Source organism: Crotalus tigris, unplaced genomic scaffold (genome assembly GCF_016545835.1).
Source record: "Crotalus tigris isolate CLP2741 ecotype Arizona unplaced genomic scaffold, ASM1654583v1 scf7180000019802.547583, whole genome shotgun sequence".
Taxonomy (NCBI): Eukaryota; Metazoa; Chordata; class Lepidosauria; order Squamata; family Viperidae; genus Crotalus; species Crotalus tigris.
This window is the reverse complement of record NW_024097717.1, coordinates 7,663-24,310: the sequence shown is the minus strand read 5'-3', so window position 1 is coordinate 24,310 and position 16,648 is coordinate 7,663. Positions and strand designations below refer to the sequence as shown.

The 16,648-nt window shown below is 36.9% G+C and overlaps 1 protein-coding gene across 1 annotated transcript; it reads left to right on the top strand.

Moving 5' to 3' along the window:
* Positions 1 to 203: 203 nt before the first annotated feature.
* LOC120317735 (speckle-type POZ protein-like) lies at positions 204 to 16,437 on the top strand. The gene is made up of 9 exons (XM_039364572.1): positions 204 to 347; positions 2,994 to 3,145; positions 5,558 to 5,685; positions 8,745 to 8,922; positions 9,002 to 9,057; positions 10,412 to 10,534; positions 11,142 to 11,284; positions 11,371 to 11,424; positions 12,457 to 16,437. Exons 1-9 carry the CDS (start codon positions 220 to 222, stop codon positions 12,599 to 12,601), a joined length of 1,107 nt encoding a protein of 368 aa, XP_039220506.1. The 5' UTR covers positions 204 to 219; the 3' UTR covers positions 12,602 to 16,437.
* Positions 16,438 to 16,648: the final 211 nt, after the last annotated feature.

The following is a 16,648-nucleotide window of genomic DNA, read 5'->3' as shown; positions in this document are numbered from 1 at the left end:
GGACTGGGAGTTATTAGTGGCAACTTTGAGTTAATGGAAAATAATTATATGTTGTGTTGACATAGTTTTAAAAATACAGAGTTGAGCTATTCCTTAATTCTACAAGATATTGCTTTGTTACCTTTAATTAGGTGAGCAGTTGACTTCTTTGGTAATTTTTTTTAAATTAGGTTTGTAAAAGGTAAACTTTGTAAATTCACATAACTGTCTGCATTTCTTATGCAGGTTAAAGTTGTAAAGTTTTCTTATATGTGGACCATTAATAACTTCAGTTTCTGCCGAGAAGAAATGGGTGAAGTTTTAAAGAGTTCAACTTTTTCTTCAGGGCCAAATGATAAAATGAAATGGTAAGATAAATGCATTAATTTCCTTTTGCCTTAAATATAAGAGATTCCATGAACACATAATGTGTCAAGCTAGGATACAATACCTTTCTTCAAACATTAGAACAATTGACAGAAAAACTGTCAACTACTACCAGTCACAATGACAGTCAATACAGCTAAAGGCTGAAATATAAATTGTCATACATATTGTAACATATTGAAATATACTGTATGTCAGAATCCAATTATATTTCATCTTTAATTATCAAACATAGAAACTCCCAATTCTGCCTTCTCTGGATTCTGCCATAAGAGGGAGAAAAGGGGGAGAGCAAAGGGGCTTTATGGCCCTCACTTCCTTCAGCACACTTCAAAGGACTGAATGTGTGTTTATTGTGGCCTCTAAGCTTTAACATATCAAAGAAGAGTAATTGCCTTTCCTGTAGTTATCTGAAGTCTCCATCCAGACGGAAGAAGAAAGGGGATGGAATTGTGATACTTGAAACTATCACTGGAAGGGGGGTTGATTGGGTGGGACTACTGGGGAACCCCTTAAAACCTTGAATGGGAGAGCTTGAACCCCAGGTCCTGTCTAGCATGCCTGCAACCATTTTCTCTTAATAAAGGATTCCTGTTGGAAGAATTATTCCAAGAGTTCTGTCTTCTTAAGATGCAAAGTGGGGTGGGTCCTCACACTGTAGTAATTTCCAGCCTTTTCTCTGATATGAATGCCAGGGAATTCGGCACACAAAAGAAAAAAGCAGGGGAGGGAAACTCCCCCTCCATATCCACGGCAACCAATCACAGTGCAGATTTCTTCACGCAGGAGCCAACACTCTCTAATCATCATCTATAACTGTGTGTTCCGGCTCATTGTACAACCCCATTGTTCCTGCTACTAAATTTAAATATCTTAACAGAAACACTGTGTGATCACTGAAAACATTTGGGGACCACTAAATTATGGGTTGGAAATACACACTTTTCCCTATCATACCATATGTGACACCTTGCCCCAACCCAACATTAAACAGTTAATATAAAAAATCATAATGTTCTTGATGGTGAAAATATTTTGAGATCACCAGATTGTCAAAGTTTTGATGTTTCTTCCTAAAATCTTGTAAAATTTGGTCTTTAATAGTGTAATGTGATGCAGGTTTGGCCAATAAATATTCATTTTTTGTGTTTGCAAATAAAAGTTATATTTATTGTGTTTAGGGACCACTGATGTAGTTTTGCATTTATATAAAACTAGCTTCTCATTTTTTCACTACTGAAACTCTGATAGGGTTCATATATCATGCTAAACCACATTTTGTTTAAACACAAATTGCTAAATAAACAAAAATAGGTGGTTACTTAGGCAAGTCTAAACCGGAGAAGCCATGTTAATTTAATGTAGCTCTCTGTGGCTTATTTAACTTTATGTGTAAACCAGGAATTCTTGTATGTTCTATTTTAAGTACTTGAATTAGTGTGGTATAAGAATGTTTTCATGTAATTCCCTTATTATGTAACATTGTACTTAATATTTTGATTATAATTCACTCCTTTTCTCCCTGAGTGTGTGATATAAGCATTCTTACTGAAAGCTTGAGATTATTGTTATACTGAGCATCTTGAGGTGAGATGCAAATTGAGTAGATCAGTAGTTATTATTTAAAGAGAAAAATATGCTTATATTTGGTTTTCCTTACAAAGCCGGTTTTTTTTAATTCATGTGTTTTGAATATACAGGTAATTCTCGGCTTACAACAGTTCATTTAGTGACCATTCAAAGTTACAATGGCATTGGAAAAAAGGATTATTTTTCACACTTACAACCATTGCAGCATCCCATGGTCACATGATCATTTGGTACCTGGCATGTATTTATGATGGTTGCAGTCTTCCAGGGTCATGTGATCACCTTTTGCAACCTTCTGACAAGTAAAGTCAACAGGGAAGCCAGATTTGCTTAACCATGCTACTAAGTTAACAACTGCAGTGATTCACTTAACAACTGTGGTAAGAAAGGTCGTAAAATGGGACAAAGCTCACTTAACAACTGTCTCCCTTAGCAACATAAATGTTGGGCTCAATTGATGTTATAAGTCGAGAACTACCTGTATTTACACACAGTCTCCATTGAGTAGCTTATAGAAATCACCATAGATTGTAATGAAGCTTTTTTAAAAAAGAAAATGAAAAAAGATGGGGATGGATTTTATCATTTTTTTCTGCACTTTATCCCACATTGTTTTAAAGAGTCCTGTAAACTTTTATGGTGAACCCAGGTGTTGACAGGAAAAAAAAACCAGATTTTTCCTTTTGTTAAGATATTTATCAGATGTGTTTTTTCTAAAGGAGCTTTCTACTTTATAAAATATTAAAATCTTGCCATTGAGGTAGGAGAGCAAGATTAGACTTGAAGATAAGTGGATAGCAGATGTGATACTAATCCACAATAGTGGAATATTTGAAGTTTGTAACTTTGAGGCCACACTGTTCAAAAATATAATTGTAAAATATCAGTCTAAAAGAGAACTATTTACAATTCCTTGTAAAGGACCTTAGTCTAGCAGATTTGAAACATATTACCCTGTAAGTCCTGACATAAATATGTCTAGCCAACGACAATTTTTATTGAGTGCTGATATATAACCCAGACTTCTTACATTCCAGGTGCCTGAGAGTAAACCCAAAAGGTTTAGATGATGAAAGCAAAGATTATCTTTCATTGTACTTACTGCTAGTTAGTTGTCCAAAAAGTGAAGTGAGAGCAAAATTTAAATTTTCTCTGTTAAATGCTAAAAGAGAAGAAACAAAGGCAATGGGTAAGTGCATTTTTAAAATTACTCTAATGTTGACTTTCAGTGTGAGAAAGAAATAATTGGACCTTTCCAAAGTTTGTCAAAAGGATGAATTAAACAGATATGTCAAACTCAAAGCCGGCGGGCAAGATCAGGCCCACAATGTGGTTAGATGTGGCCCATGGGGCCACCCTTGAGATGGCAAGGGATCGATCCCCACCACCCCTGCCCATCCCAGTCTGGCTGGGTGCACGCACAGGAGGCAGCAAGTGCGCGGGGGCTGGCACGCAGCTGACATGATGAGCACCATCTTGCCCCACAGGCTGGCCGTGTTACCTCACCAGGTGGCTGCCACAAAGTAGAGCAGCGTGTAGAGCCCTAGCAGCCACACCTGCCACCACCAACTCCATGGCCTGCTCACCAGCCCAGCCTCACCCACTGGTCCGGCAGGCCACGAGTGCTTCCCTTTCACCGGGATGTCTCCTGCCCCGCCTCTCACCCCGCCCCCACATGGGAAAGCCACAGACACCAGCAGCACTGCCACTCTCTTACCCTCCCCTCATCCCTTCCTGGGAAGGAAGGAAGGAAGGAAGGAAGGAAGGAAGGAAGGAAGGAAGGAAGGAAGGAAGGAAGGAGGGAGGGAGGGAGGGAGGGAGGGAGGGAGGGAGGGAGGGAGGGAGGTTGGAATGAGAGGGTATATCTGAGGGAAGTCCTGCCTTATTTATTTCATGTTTATGGCAAATCCATCCTTTCAAAAAAGGTTGTATACTCTAGCTTTCTATAGAATTATTTAATACTTAGCCTTCCTCCCCCCCTCCCTCCCTCCCTCCCTCATTATAAACTCTACTTTGCAATAGCTGTCTCAAGTTTTTAAACTGATGTTTGTCTGTTTGACAGTACAGGGAATTTGTTTATTTAAATTCTGTGTTCCATTTTTTTTAAAAAAAACATTCACTTTGCAGATATGATTGGGAAAATATGATGATGACGCTGCCTGTAAAGCTTCTCACAGAAAAAGCTGCTAACATCTGTAATTGCCATTTAATGAATATTTGTAGGCTCGGTCAGTTTGTGATTACTGAGGTGGCTAAACAATTGGCTCTTTGATGTGTCTTACGTGGGGTGTTGTAGCAACCTGCTTCTGCATTCAAATCAAAGGACAGAATGAGGTCTCAGGTAAGCTAGGCAGCCTGCCATCTGGGTTAAATGAGGCCTCATTCTGTCCTTTGATTTGTGTGCTGTTGATGGACTTTTTTTATTTCTCTCTCCTGATTCTTAAAATATACCAGTATAAATCAGTGGTGTTGACATATTGTGTCCCGTGATGGGCATATTGGGCTATTTGAAAGACTTTTTGGTGGCTCATGAGTCTACACAGTGGATACATTTACTGCTCTAGATTCAGTTCATTCTCCTATGTATTAAAATAACAATTTCACAATCAAGAGTCTTTCCTTACTGAGCTTAGCTTCTCTAGAATTGGCTCCCACCAGAATTCCATGGGTTACTGGTGGGTGATAAATAACTTTACTGCTATTTTAACTATCATTAACAGCAATATTTTTCTTTCTAATCTAGTGTTCCTCCACTTGACACCTTCCAGGGTTTGGGTACCCAGGCTAGGATTGTGAGAGCTGATCTCCAGTTTGATTGGAGAACAGCAGGGTAGAAAAGCCTGCAAAACCTTTGTAAAATGACTGTGTACAATATGTTTTCTAGGTAACATGTTCATTATCTGGCTAGTCAACATCCAAATATTACCAAATACTTTAAGATTACAGATACTCCTTGGCTTATATCACTTCATTTAGTGACCATTCAAAGTTACAGCAATACTGAAAAAAATGACTTGTGTCTGTGTTTCACATTTGTGACTATTGTAGCATGATCAAAATTCAGATATGTGGCAACTGACTCATATGTATGACGGTAGCAGTGTCCTGGGGTTATGTGATCACCTTTGGAGACCTTCTAACAAGCCAAATCAAGGGGGAAGCCAGATTCACTTAACAACCGTGCTACAACTGCAATGATTCACTTAACCACTGTGGCAAGAAAAGTCATAAAATGGAGCAAAACTCACTTAACTGTCTCACTTAGCAACAGACATTTTGGGCTCAATTATGATTGAAAGTCAAGGACTACCTATATTTTTAAAAGCCCCCCTGGGTCTTTATAACCAAAATATTTACCTCTATATTTTATTTCTGCGTGGTTGGCAATTGTATCGAATGACGGGTAATTTTATTAAACTATGTCCAATGCACAGAAAGTGAGGCAGTTTTTCAGCCCAAAATGTATTCATGGATACATAGATTGCTATTAATAATATAATGACTTCAACTCAGTAGGAACCTTGGATTTCATTTCTCATCTGTAATTATTTTAAAATGTCTTTTAATTGAATGTACTCCTGTTTTATTTATTTACTACTAGAAAGCCAAAGAGCATATCGATTTGTTCAAGGCAAGGACTGGGGTTTTAAAAAATTCATTCGAAGAGACTTTTTACTTGAGGAAACTAATGGTCTTTTACCAGATGATAAACTTACGCTATTTTGTGAGGTAGGTAATCAATCTGTGCTTTTTAAAATAGAATATTGGTTTCCATGGCTATGAATGAGAAATGAGGAGAGCTTTAAATGTTAAGTTTATCCCTTCATATTAAAGAAACACCCTGATCAAAGGTTTGAGCTTAATGGTTTTCTTATGTATTTGATGTAAGATCCATTTTCTATAAATAAGTTGCCCATTAGACACATTGCTATTTAGCACAAAATGAAAAAAAGCCTGAGGAATACTTCTATGATGTTTGTCCATCTGTCTGTCAATCAATCACAGGAGTATTCCAACTTCCACTCCATCCTCATGAGACTATATAATGTTTGCATGCTTCTAATTGACCAGAACTGACCAGAACTTTGGATGCAAAGTCTTGAAAGGCAAAATAATTGATTCCATAATGAATACTGTGTGATGATCATGGTGATCCTGGATCTTTCTTGATTAGCTTACCTACCAAGAAAACAGACAGGAACAGTTGTGGAATAAGTTTTAAGAAGATGGAATTTCTAAATCACAAGTTTGATGTGTTAGAATTAGTAATTGCTCAGTGAAACTAACAAAATTGCTTTTCTCGAAACAGTTGTGTTTTTTCATTACATTGATGATGCCGCCATGACATTAGATATTTAAAAATTCTTCTGACATTCTTCAGATTTAAATCTGTTAACAATATTACAAATTAAAGCAATTTTTCTTAACAATTAATTTAAAATTAAATCAGATGCTCTGATAAAATAAATCCTTGGCTTAAATCAATAAATCACTGTTAATTAGGTCAGTAACCTAAAATGTCTTAGTAAAACCAGAAAGACTGTTTGTGGTGTTTCTAAATGGAAACTAGTGAAAAAGGTTATGATCTTAGTATGGTGAGTGTTAAATATACTTTGGGTGGTTATCTCTGCTGCCGTGGACTGATTAGTGGCTTAGGAAGATGATAGATGCTGTAACTGCTAATAAGTTTGCTTTGATCTTTGTATTTACAAGAAACATGTGCAAAAATTTCTTGGCAAGCTTACAAGTTAATTATGTGCCATTATATTGTGCATGAAGAATAATGGAAATGTGGCCCTTGAGACTAAATGGTACAAATGTACTGCATCTTATTTTAGTTAGACAGACAGGCTAAATTAGCTGCGTGATGCATTTGTTATGAATACAATTATTGCATTGACAAGTGGGTGTAACAAGCCTGAATCTGAAAGGATTCTCATGTTATAAAATATTCCTGAATCAAAAGAGTTCTGCTGCCAACCAATCTTGTTAGAAGCAAATGTTTAATGTGCGTGCATCAGATAAAGTCTGTTGTATTGCAGTGGTTTTGATGCATTGATTCAGGAGCATCCAGTCTTGCTCTTTGTTTTCTTAACTCCTTTAGGCGCTTCAGTTATTGCTTGCAAACTGAACATACTTAGTTTTAAAATACAAGTAGTCCTCACTTAATGATGACTTGTTCAGCAACTGTTCAAAGTTACTACAGTGCTAAACAAGGAGACTTATGACCAGTCCTCATATTTGTGTGTGTCGCAGCATCCCCATGGTCACATGATTGTAACTTGGAAACTTGGCAACCAACTTAACAATTACATTGATTGCAGCATCCTGCACTTATGTAATCATTGTTTGCAACCTTCATTGTGAGCTTCTGACAAGCAAAGTTAATGGGAAAGCTGGTAGGAGGTTGCAACTGGTAATCATGTGAGTTGCATTTAACAATCACACAGGATTCACTTAATGAAGACAGCCAGAACTGCTGCAACTACTGTAGGTCGGTGCAGTTACATGACTCATACTTTACAACTGTGTCATTTAGCAATGAAGTTGCTAGTCCCCATTAAGTGAGGATTACCAATAGGGAAGGTCTATAGCTCCTCATTTTCACTATTGAGATGGTTCTATGTTGCTGGGTCTTCTTGACAATCTGGTTTCTATTGCAACTTTGGCAAATTGTGGGGAGGAGAATAGCAGGGACCCCAGAAGAAGAGCATTAATTTTCATTTCCAACAACTCAAATGAATGCAGATTATTGAAGGCAGAGAGGCTTTGTGTGTGCACAGATGTGTGTAAATGTGTGCATTTGATGGAAATCTGAATGCACATGCATGCAGGTAATTTTTGGCTTATTACCACTTAATGACCGTTCGAAGTTACAACAAGTTACTTACACCCATCTTTGAAGTTATGACTGTTGCCCCACCTCTTCCCAAGGTCACATGATCACATTTTGGGTGCTTGACAACTCCTTTTGTCTTGTATTAACTTAAAATACCTTGCTTCATCTGCATACAGTATAATAAGACATTAGCTGGGACAGGAATTCTAGCCCAGCATCCTTCTATGTTGATCAGAGCTGCTGGACGATGTAATTCAGCAACTATAGGTTTCCTACTCTTCAGTTGCACAACCCTGTCTGGTCTGTCTTATAAAAATATCTATTCTAGAAACTTGATTTCTAACTTACGCTTAATTTATACTTAAATACTTTCAGTTCCATTCTGGCTTTGAATCTGATACAACAGGGGTCTCCAACCTACGGGCCACTAACGGGCTGTGAACTATTCAAAAACGGGCTGCCCAAAGCGGCGTTGAACATGCGTCCATCCTCCTTTGTGTGAACAGCGGGCAAGTGCTTGCATGCATGCTCCCTTTACATAAGAGGTGGGCACGGGTGCAAGCTGCTTGCACAAGTGGAGCTGCGCGCATATGCACATTTGCCTGCCACTCCGGCAAAACCATCCCCACTCTCACGCCGGTCCATAAAGCCGGAAAGGTTGGGGAAATTCTGTGATACAAGATAAAACAATTATATTGTGTATAATTGTTGTTAGGTTTCATTAGGACCAGATTTCAAAGAACAACCTGTTAGAAATGTTCATCTCTTGCTTTTATTTAATGTGCTGATAGTACAATACATGTTGAGTTGTATTTATCGCATTGGTTTTTGGTGTATTTTATTTTCCTAGCTAAATATCATGATTTTGGGAGTTGCCTAATGTATGCATTATTGCCTTATGAGAGCCTAATCATATAGTGATTGATGCATTATTTACTGTTTTGATTAGGTAAGCGTGGTCCAAGACTCAGTAAATATATCAGGACTGTCCAGTACAAACACCTTAAAAGTACCCGAATGTCGACTAGCTGAAGATTTAGGCAACCTCTGGGAAACCTCAAGATTCACAGATTGCAGCTTTTATATAGGAGGGCAAGAGTTCAAAGCTCATAAATCTATCCTTGCAGGTATGTTTTACTTCTGTCTTGTTTCATAGTTTTTGTTACAATCTTGAACTATTATTAACATGCAGGTCTCTTCCCACAGCTCGTTCACCTGTTTTTAATGCCATGTTTGAACATGAAATGGAGGAAAGCAAAAAGGTGAGCGGAGTGCTGCTTTCATTTCTGTGGAATGATGTCCCAAAGCACCTTACCTTTGAATCAGCATAGGGTGACAGAAACCAATCAGTCAGTTAAATCAGCAGGCCCTAACCTGTCTGGCACCAGGGACCAGTTTTGGAAGAAAAATAGTTTTCCAAGGACCAGGGGACAGGGCAACCTAGATCTCACGCATGAACAGATGAAGCTTCGCTCGCTTACCCACTGCTTGCATGGCCCAATTCCTAACAGGCCACGGACTGGTAACTCAGAGGTCGGGGGGCTTGGGTTAATTTAAAAAAACCTTATGGGCCAAATAGTATTTCACAATTTATTTGAACAAAACATTTAAAAATATAATACTGTAGGAAGTGTTGCAAAAATGTGACCTGTAGAATAAAATAAAAGTGCTTTGGGGATATTGTGGTATTCATTTGCAGGTAGGCTAATAGATCACATGTAGAGCCTTGGAGGATATTGTATAAGATTGGCTTTTCTGGATTGAATATGCCAATCTAGGATATGGAAAGCATGGGTTGTCTGTCAAAACTATCCTGACCCCTGTCTATGGAAAGTCAATCATCCAGGCCATGGTTATCCCAAAGGTGCTTTTCAAGAGGCAACTTGGGTTTTTTCCTTAAAAACGTTTTGCTTCTCATCCAAGGACCTTCTTCAGTTCTGAAGAAGCTTCTTGGATGAGAAGCGAAACATTTTCAAGGAAAAAAAACCAATACTTTTCAGTTGCTTTTGGAAGAGCATCTTTGGGATATCCTGACTCCTACTTGGTTATGAAGAAATAATTGCTCCACAAGAATAAAATTGTTTTCATAGTCCCTCTGTATTGTTGCCTCTAATGAACTGCTTTCCCAAAGGACCTCAGCTGGTACTATCGCGGGTTTTTTATTTTTTACTCATTTCTTTGGCCAGGCATTGTCAAGCCTTCAGCGGCAATTGTCTTATAACATTCTTTAAATTTAAAGCCAGCACTTTGCTCGAAGCCTGAAACAGATTTGAAAGTATAGAAAGTGCAATGTTGGAACCACCTGTAAGGTAGGAAGAGGAGTATGAGGATTTTGCAAATAAGCTCTAGTTCTTTTGACTCATTTATTTTTTTTACTTCTTTGATTTTTTTATTTGAATCCAAATGGAGCACTGTAACAACTTCTAGAGTTCTATTGGATTTCATAGAAAAAATGTCACTGCCTGAGATTGAAGGAGCTTGACAATAGGTTTAGTTAAAGTTATCAACAAGTATAATGGAGACCTAATGTGTTTTGTAGCCGCATTGCTTTAGGTTAAGTGGTTTATAATGCTTTAATTCAAAATTATAACAATTTTTTTCTGATTTGTGTAACAGAATTGCGTAGAAATAAATGATGTAGATCCTGATGTATTTAAAGAGATGATGAGATTCATTTATACAGGCAAGGCTCCAAATCTTGACAAAATGGCTGACAGCTTGTTGGCGGCAGCAGATAAAGTAAGTAAAGAAAAACTATAGAAGGGCTTTACTATTTGTTTTAACAAAATGTAGAAAGAGTATGTTTTAACATTTTCCTACAGTCAGGAATGCTACCAATACACTGAGTAAAAAAAGATACAGAAATTATGTAAACATGTTTTATACTATTAGTGAAAAACTGTTATCCATTATTTTAGGCAGTGTTTTGGAGAACCAAGGTGAATAACCACCCAGACATATAGTTGTCTATTTAGAAAGAAGGAAGAATTTTTCAGACCTCCTATTGCCATAAATTCCTCTTTCTATGGTCTCACATTAGCAGACTAGAAAAATAAAATTTATAGATGGGATTAATATTTTTATTGGTGTTTCAAATTTGGAGAATTAACATGCTTTAATAACTAATAATGGATTGATATACTTGCCAGATATGTAGCCCTGGGAATTATTGTTCCTAATGCCAGTTCATTGAGAATAGAGCAATACATCCTCTATCATTCATATAGTTCGTTGTGAGGGATTAATAATTTCATAGTTTCAATCAGGCATTTGTATATTAGAGATGTCTGCTTTTCTGACTGAAGCAGCATCGAATATGCACAAACCATTTTTCCCCTCTGGTCAGTATGCACTTGAACGGCTGAAGATCATGTGTGAAGAAGCTCTGTGTAGTAACCTCTCAGTAGAAAATGTGGCAGACATTCTGATTCTCGCAGATTTGCACAGTGCAGAACAGTTGAAAGCACAAGCAATAGATTTCATTAACAGGTATGCGATTTGTTTCCTTGAAAAATCTTTCTCCTTTGAAGGGAATACTTCAGAGAAATAATATTTGAGTATCTTCTCATGCACAGGTGCAGTGTTCTTAGACAGCTTGGCTGTAAAGATGGAAAAAACTGGAACAACAGGTATGTAGTTTAATCTCACTTAAGCATTGTCTGTAATCTAGCTGTGTGTTGTCTTGATTTCAAGAGAGAGGAAGTGGAATAAAGAGTGAGACTCAATGTTAAAATCAGACATATAACTCTTGAAGGGTGCTCTCCATATTTTCATTACAAATTTTTCCTACTTTATGTTTGTTGTATTTTAGTCTTTTCCCAGGTGGGGTTACATATCTATTTTATATTTGGATATTTTGTAAACTTGATCAGGAAGCCAACTAAACATAAATTGATAATATGGCTTTGGAATTAATGGGAAATCCATCTTAGCTCAAATATAAAATGCAGTATTGAATGAAATACAGAAGGGGTCCCTCTCCTAGTCCCTTCCCCTAAATATTGTCATTTGATGGGAGATTTGCCAGGCCTCCTCCCTTTTAGCCTTCAGTAAGGCTTTGAAGACTTGTTTTTCCCCCCTAAGCATTGGGAACTTAGATGATGGCACGTTAGCATAGATAGGCAACAGGTTTTTGCTGCTTTTAATGTTTTCATGTGTTTAGTTTTATAGTTTTAATACGGCTTTACATATTTTAATTTTTGATTGGGAGCCGCCCAGAATTGTATGAAAGATGGGCAACTATATAAATGTTTTAAATAAATAGAATAGAATAGAATAGAATAGAATAGAATAGAATAGAATAGAATAGAATAGAATAGAATAGAATAGAATAGAATAGAATAGAATAGAATAGAATAGAATAGCTTTGTAATTCCTACTCAGAACAAGAGAGGGATTTGCTGAAATATCAAGCAGGGTTTCCCAGCCTTTCAGGTACTGAAAAGTAACTTTTGCAAGCCTTGATTATGCAAGTTGGCTTTGGTAATCCCTGACTAAAATTAAAAAAAAAAGTGTTTTCATTTTGGTTCCTTATCTTCCTGATATCTCCACTTGGAAGTATGTTTTGTTCATCTTAATGTAGCTTGACGTTTGAGTAGACATGCCTGTAGTATCTTGCAAATCTTCTCAGCCTATGTTTTGTGCATCTTTTTTCTTTACAGCCAAGCCACAGACATAACGGAAACCGCAGGATGGAAATCGATGATCCACTCCCATCCCCACTTAGTTGCTGAGGCCTTTCGGGCTCTGGCCTCTGCACAGTGTCCGCAGTTTGGCATTCCGCGCAAACGGCTAAAACAGTCATGAAATCTTCCATGAACTCTCGGGAACTAATGCCTCCTCGTCCATATCCAGAAGGGGGTTTTGCAAACCATCTGCTCGAATATGTGACCCTTCTCTGCAGAACAGAACCAGAAAGCTTTTAAAGAACGGATAAATATATGGTTTAATAATCAGCTTTAAATCAGACTGATAATTCTCCAGTTCACTGAAAGGCCTTAACGTCAACTATTCTAGTTCATTTGTGATTTTCCTGGTTTTTTTGTTTTTTAAATGGTGCCTTGTCGTTTTTGACTCGGCTTTGTAGGATTGCACTAGCTCCATAAGGCAGTAATGCTGATCAACAAAAAGCGTTTTCAAAAGAATCTTCTTCTCCTTTCCTTTTTTTTAAAAAAAAAAATCCCAAATGAAGATTATCAGTTGGTCTTATGGTAACTGGATTTCAACTAGCCCCCTGTTAAAAGCACTTGAACTGGGGGCAAACATACGCTCCAGTCCAAAATATTATATTTAGGATGCATCTGCCTATCTTCAGAGAGTGCTGTCAGGCATGCGGTGGCAATATACTACTCTGAATATAATTTATTTTTCATTGGTTCAGGTGACTGAGGGAAATATGCAATGTTTTGGCTCAGAAATGTATTTTACTAGTATTTATAAATGCTTACTATGTGAGTGTGCCCATCAGTGAAAAAAAATATATAGTTTTTTTTTTTTTGGCCCATGTTGCTTTATAATCCATTGTTCTTTTACCTTGTACTGAACCAGAGCGAGAGTTAGTACGGAGAGGATATAAGGGATATGTGCTGTGGAAGAAATGGTTATTTCTCAAATAGAATACATGGAAGGTTGAGGATGCTTAGGAGCGACCAAATGTTGATTTCAGAAATGGGCCAAAATGGAATCTCAGTATGCACTTTTAATGTGTAACTTTTGTATGTTGTGTGGTACATATATATTTTGGTTTTGATAAATATGGTACAGTACTTGTGGCCTAACTTTTGAAATACATTAAGATGCCCACAGCCACATGGGATTTAGTTTTGTTACTGCAAACAAGGAGCGCATGACTTAGAGATGCTGATTTTAACTTAATATCTTCAAATGTTCATGTTAGAACCCATTCTGTTTTCACACTTTGGATAGGCTTAGCTCTGTTTCCTTAGTGTGTGAACGCACAAGCCTACTCTCTAGTGGAAATTGCACAGACACACACTTAGCAGGAAGAATAGAAGTCTGAAATGTCAGTATTTATAAGCACTGACCTGCTCTTTTTAGCCTTCATTATTGTATTAGCATTGTGGATGGTATTGAAATTCTGCCTAATGTGAAAAGGATCTTATAAACAACCTTGTCAATTGCTTGTAATGGAGAAAGGATTTTTAATTATTACTCTAATTATTGTTACTATTCAAAATTTAGCTTTAATGCCAATACTTTTGGTGTGTGTATTAGCATTGTTTACAATTGGAGGGATTTCTCTGCAACATGCACATTAGAAATGTTTTATTATCATGGATTTACCTTAATAATGGTGATGTGATATATCTGTTTTGTGGGGAAAATTGTATTGAATCATAAGTAAAGGGAATTTCCCGTGCTTTTGCATAAAAGGTTTTAGGTAGCCCATTTGACTGACATGCTCAATTAATGAAGGTTTCCTTAGTTTTTCAAAAGATATTCCCTCTGTTTTCAGCAAGGAAGCATTAATTCAAAGATTTATTCTGAAAGATTATTATTCTGAATATATGTAAAGAACAGTAGGGAGCAAAAAAAAAGTACTTCCAAACCAATACTAAAACTTGAAACAAATCCCCATCCCTCAACTCTTTCTTTCAGAGGAAAGGTCAGTGCAGAATTTGAACATGCATCCTTGAAGCGCCGTTAAAAGGACTATTTTAGATGCACTTCTGTGGTTTCAATGGGCCTGAACATTACTCAGTGAACCAAAGTGGTACAGCAGTGTTCTATCCAGAGAGGTGTTATAGTTTGTAATATTTCTAGGAAGTTTCTGTTTATCTAAATTAAGATCATGTACAGGTAGGTGTTCTTACCAGTGAAAGTAAAAGAATGTAACGTCCCGCAGTAATAATAGAAGATTTTGCTGCACGGTAAACAACATATTCATATAAGCAACTTTGCATTTTGAATGTTGCAGCTATAATATAAAAGTGACTTGAATATTTAATAGAGTAATTGTCCATTTCAGCTTCTTCTGATAGTATTTGATACAGCAGTCAAGAAGAACATCTTAAACATTTTAAAAATCTTCATAGCACACTTTGTACCAAAAATATCAAGCACTGTGTGATAAGAATGAAATACTTGTTTAAAGGCATCTTATAAAAAATTACAAGACGTTGCCATAGATGACCATAATAGCCAATCGTATGAATTGATCTACAGTAATATATTGTTTTACTTGTTGGCTACAGCAAAGAGTAAAATTAGTTATTTTCTATGGATATGCTAATCCATCTTTATTTTCTCAAGGAACCACATTCAGTGTTTGCATTTTTCCAAAAGAGCTGACAAGAACAATCTGTATTTTCCATGTTTCTGTACCTACTGGCTGAAATCTGGAAAGTTTGTGAGGATGGAGAAGCCCACCCCCTATCTCCAGATTTTTAAGTCAAATATCACACTGCTGTGTTTGGCTTGCCTGTTCTACTCCTCTCCATCGGCCTTCAGTATCAGACCTCTTTCCCTGACCCCAAAGAGAGCAGCCTGCATGTGTTGTGTTATGGTGTATGAGTTTTGTAAGATTTGTTTTCTGAAACATGGGACTTGGATTTCTGCTAAAAATGATAGAGTTACCATTTACATTACTTATGTCGATGTTTTTCAATGAAGGAAGCCTCAGTAACTCATCTAGATTTTGGCAGTCCATTTACTGCACGCTGACATATAGTGGCCGGTGGCTTTTTGAAATGCAAGCTGATGAAATGAAAAAAAAAATGGAAAGTTATGGGAGAAAAATCTAGACAGAAAGACTGATATAGAAATCATGAACATTGTTTCTGACCTGCTCATCACAGTTGTTCATTTCAAAAACTGGACATGCCAAATATTTTTTTAAAGACACACTTATCTCTTGTAACCAATTGCAGGTTGAAAACAGCTCTGGATATCCTAGAAAGGGGATTATTAAGATGAGGCATAGCTAAGGTATGCGTTGCTGCTTTTGTTTTGTAATTCCTTGATTTAAGTATGGCAATGTGATCAGTAATGGCTATTTGAGAGTAATTGGCAAGGCACTGATGGCTCTATTATGAAGGAGTTCCTTCACGTTCAAAGATAGACATTTTTGTCTAATTCCTACAGAAGATATTAGGATAACTAGTGGGGCATGCTTGGTTTTAAGGCTATAAAAGATTTCTTAAACCAATTGATGTGTAGCCCAAATTTAATTTTTATTGACTGGATTGATCAGAATCCTTCCTATGGACTCTCATTAGTTTCAGCACATAGTACAGTTGCGTTGATTTTCTTGCTGTTTTGCTTGCAGCAAGTGGACTATTTCTGAAATGGATGCACATTATTTTTATCAGTGTTTGTTGTGGTTGCGTTTATCATGCTCTTGTAGTCTAGTTTATGCTGGATTTTGATATGTCCCAATGAAGGTATATTTTTGAGTCCTGTTTTAGAATTGAAAGATTGAAAGAATTCAAGCCTGTGCTTAATTGGAAATTATCCACATTACCTATCATGTTAAGACACTTGCATCAAACCATCCAGCCTTTTATATCTGCCTGATGTTAACAGTGAAATACTTCAGTGAGATACTTTTTGTACCTTGTTGCTGAAAATATTTTTGCATTTCAGGACATCAAGTTACAATAAAGTTGTTACTTATAAAGAAATATGTGCACATTGATGTCTTTGGGATATTGACTTTGCTATAATTCAGACTCCCTTAAGAGAGATAAAATGGGCACAACTTTATAGAGGTTGTACTCATCATGTTGTTTCAAGTTAGAGAAACCTTTCCAGAAGATGCAATATTTTACTTTCCTGTTTGTGCTGTGTTTTTTTTTTTTTAATTTCAGAAGAAAAAAAACCCAGCCTATTCAT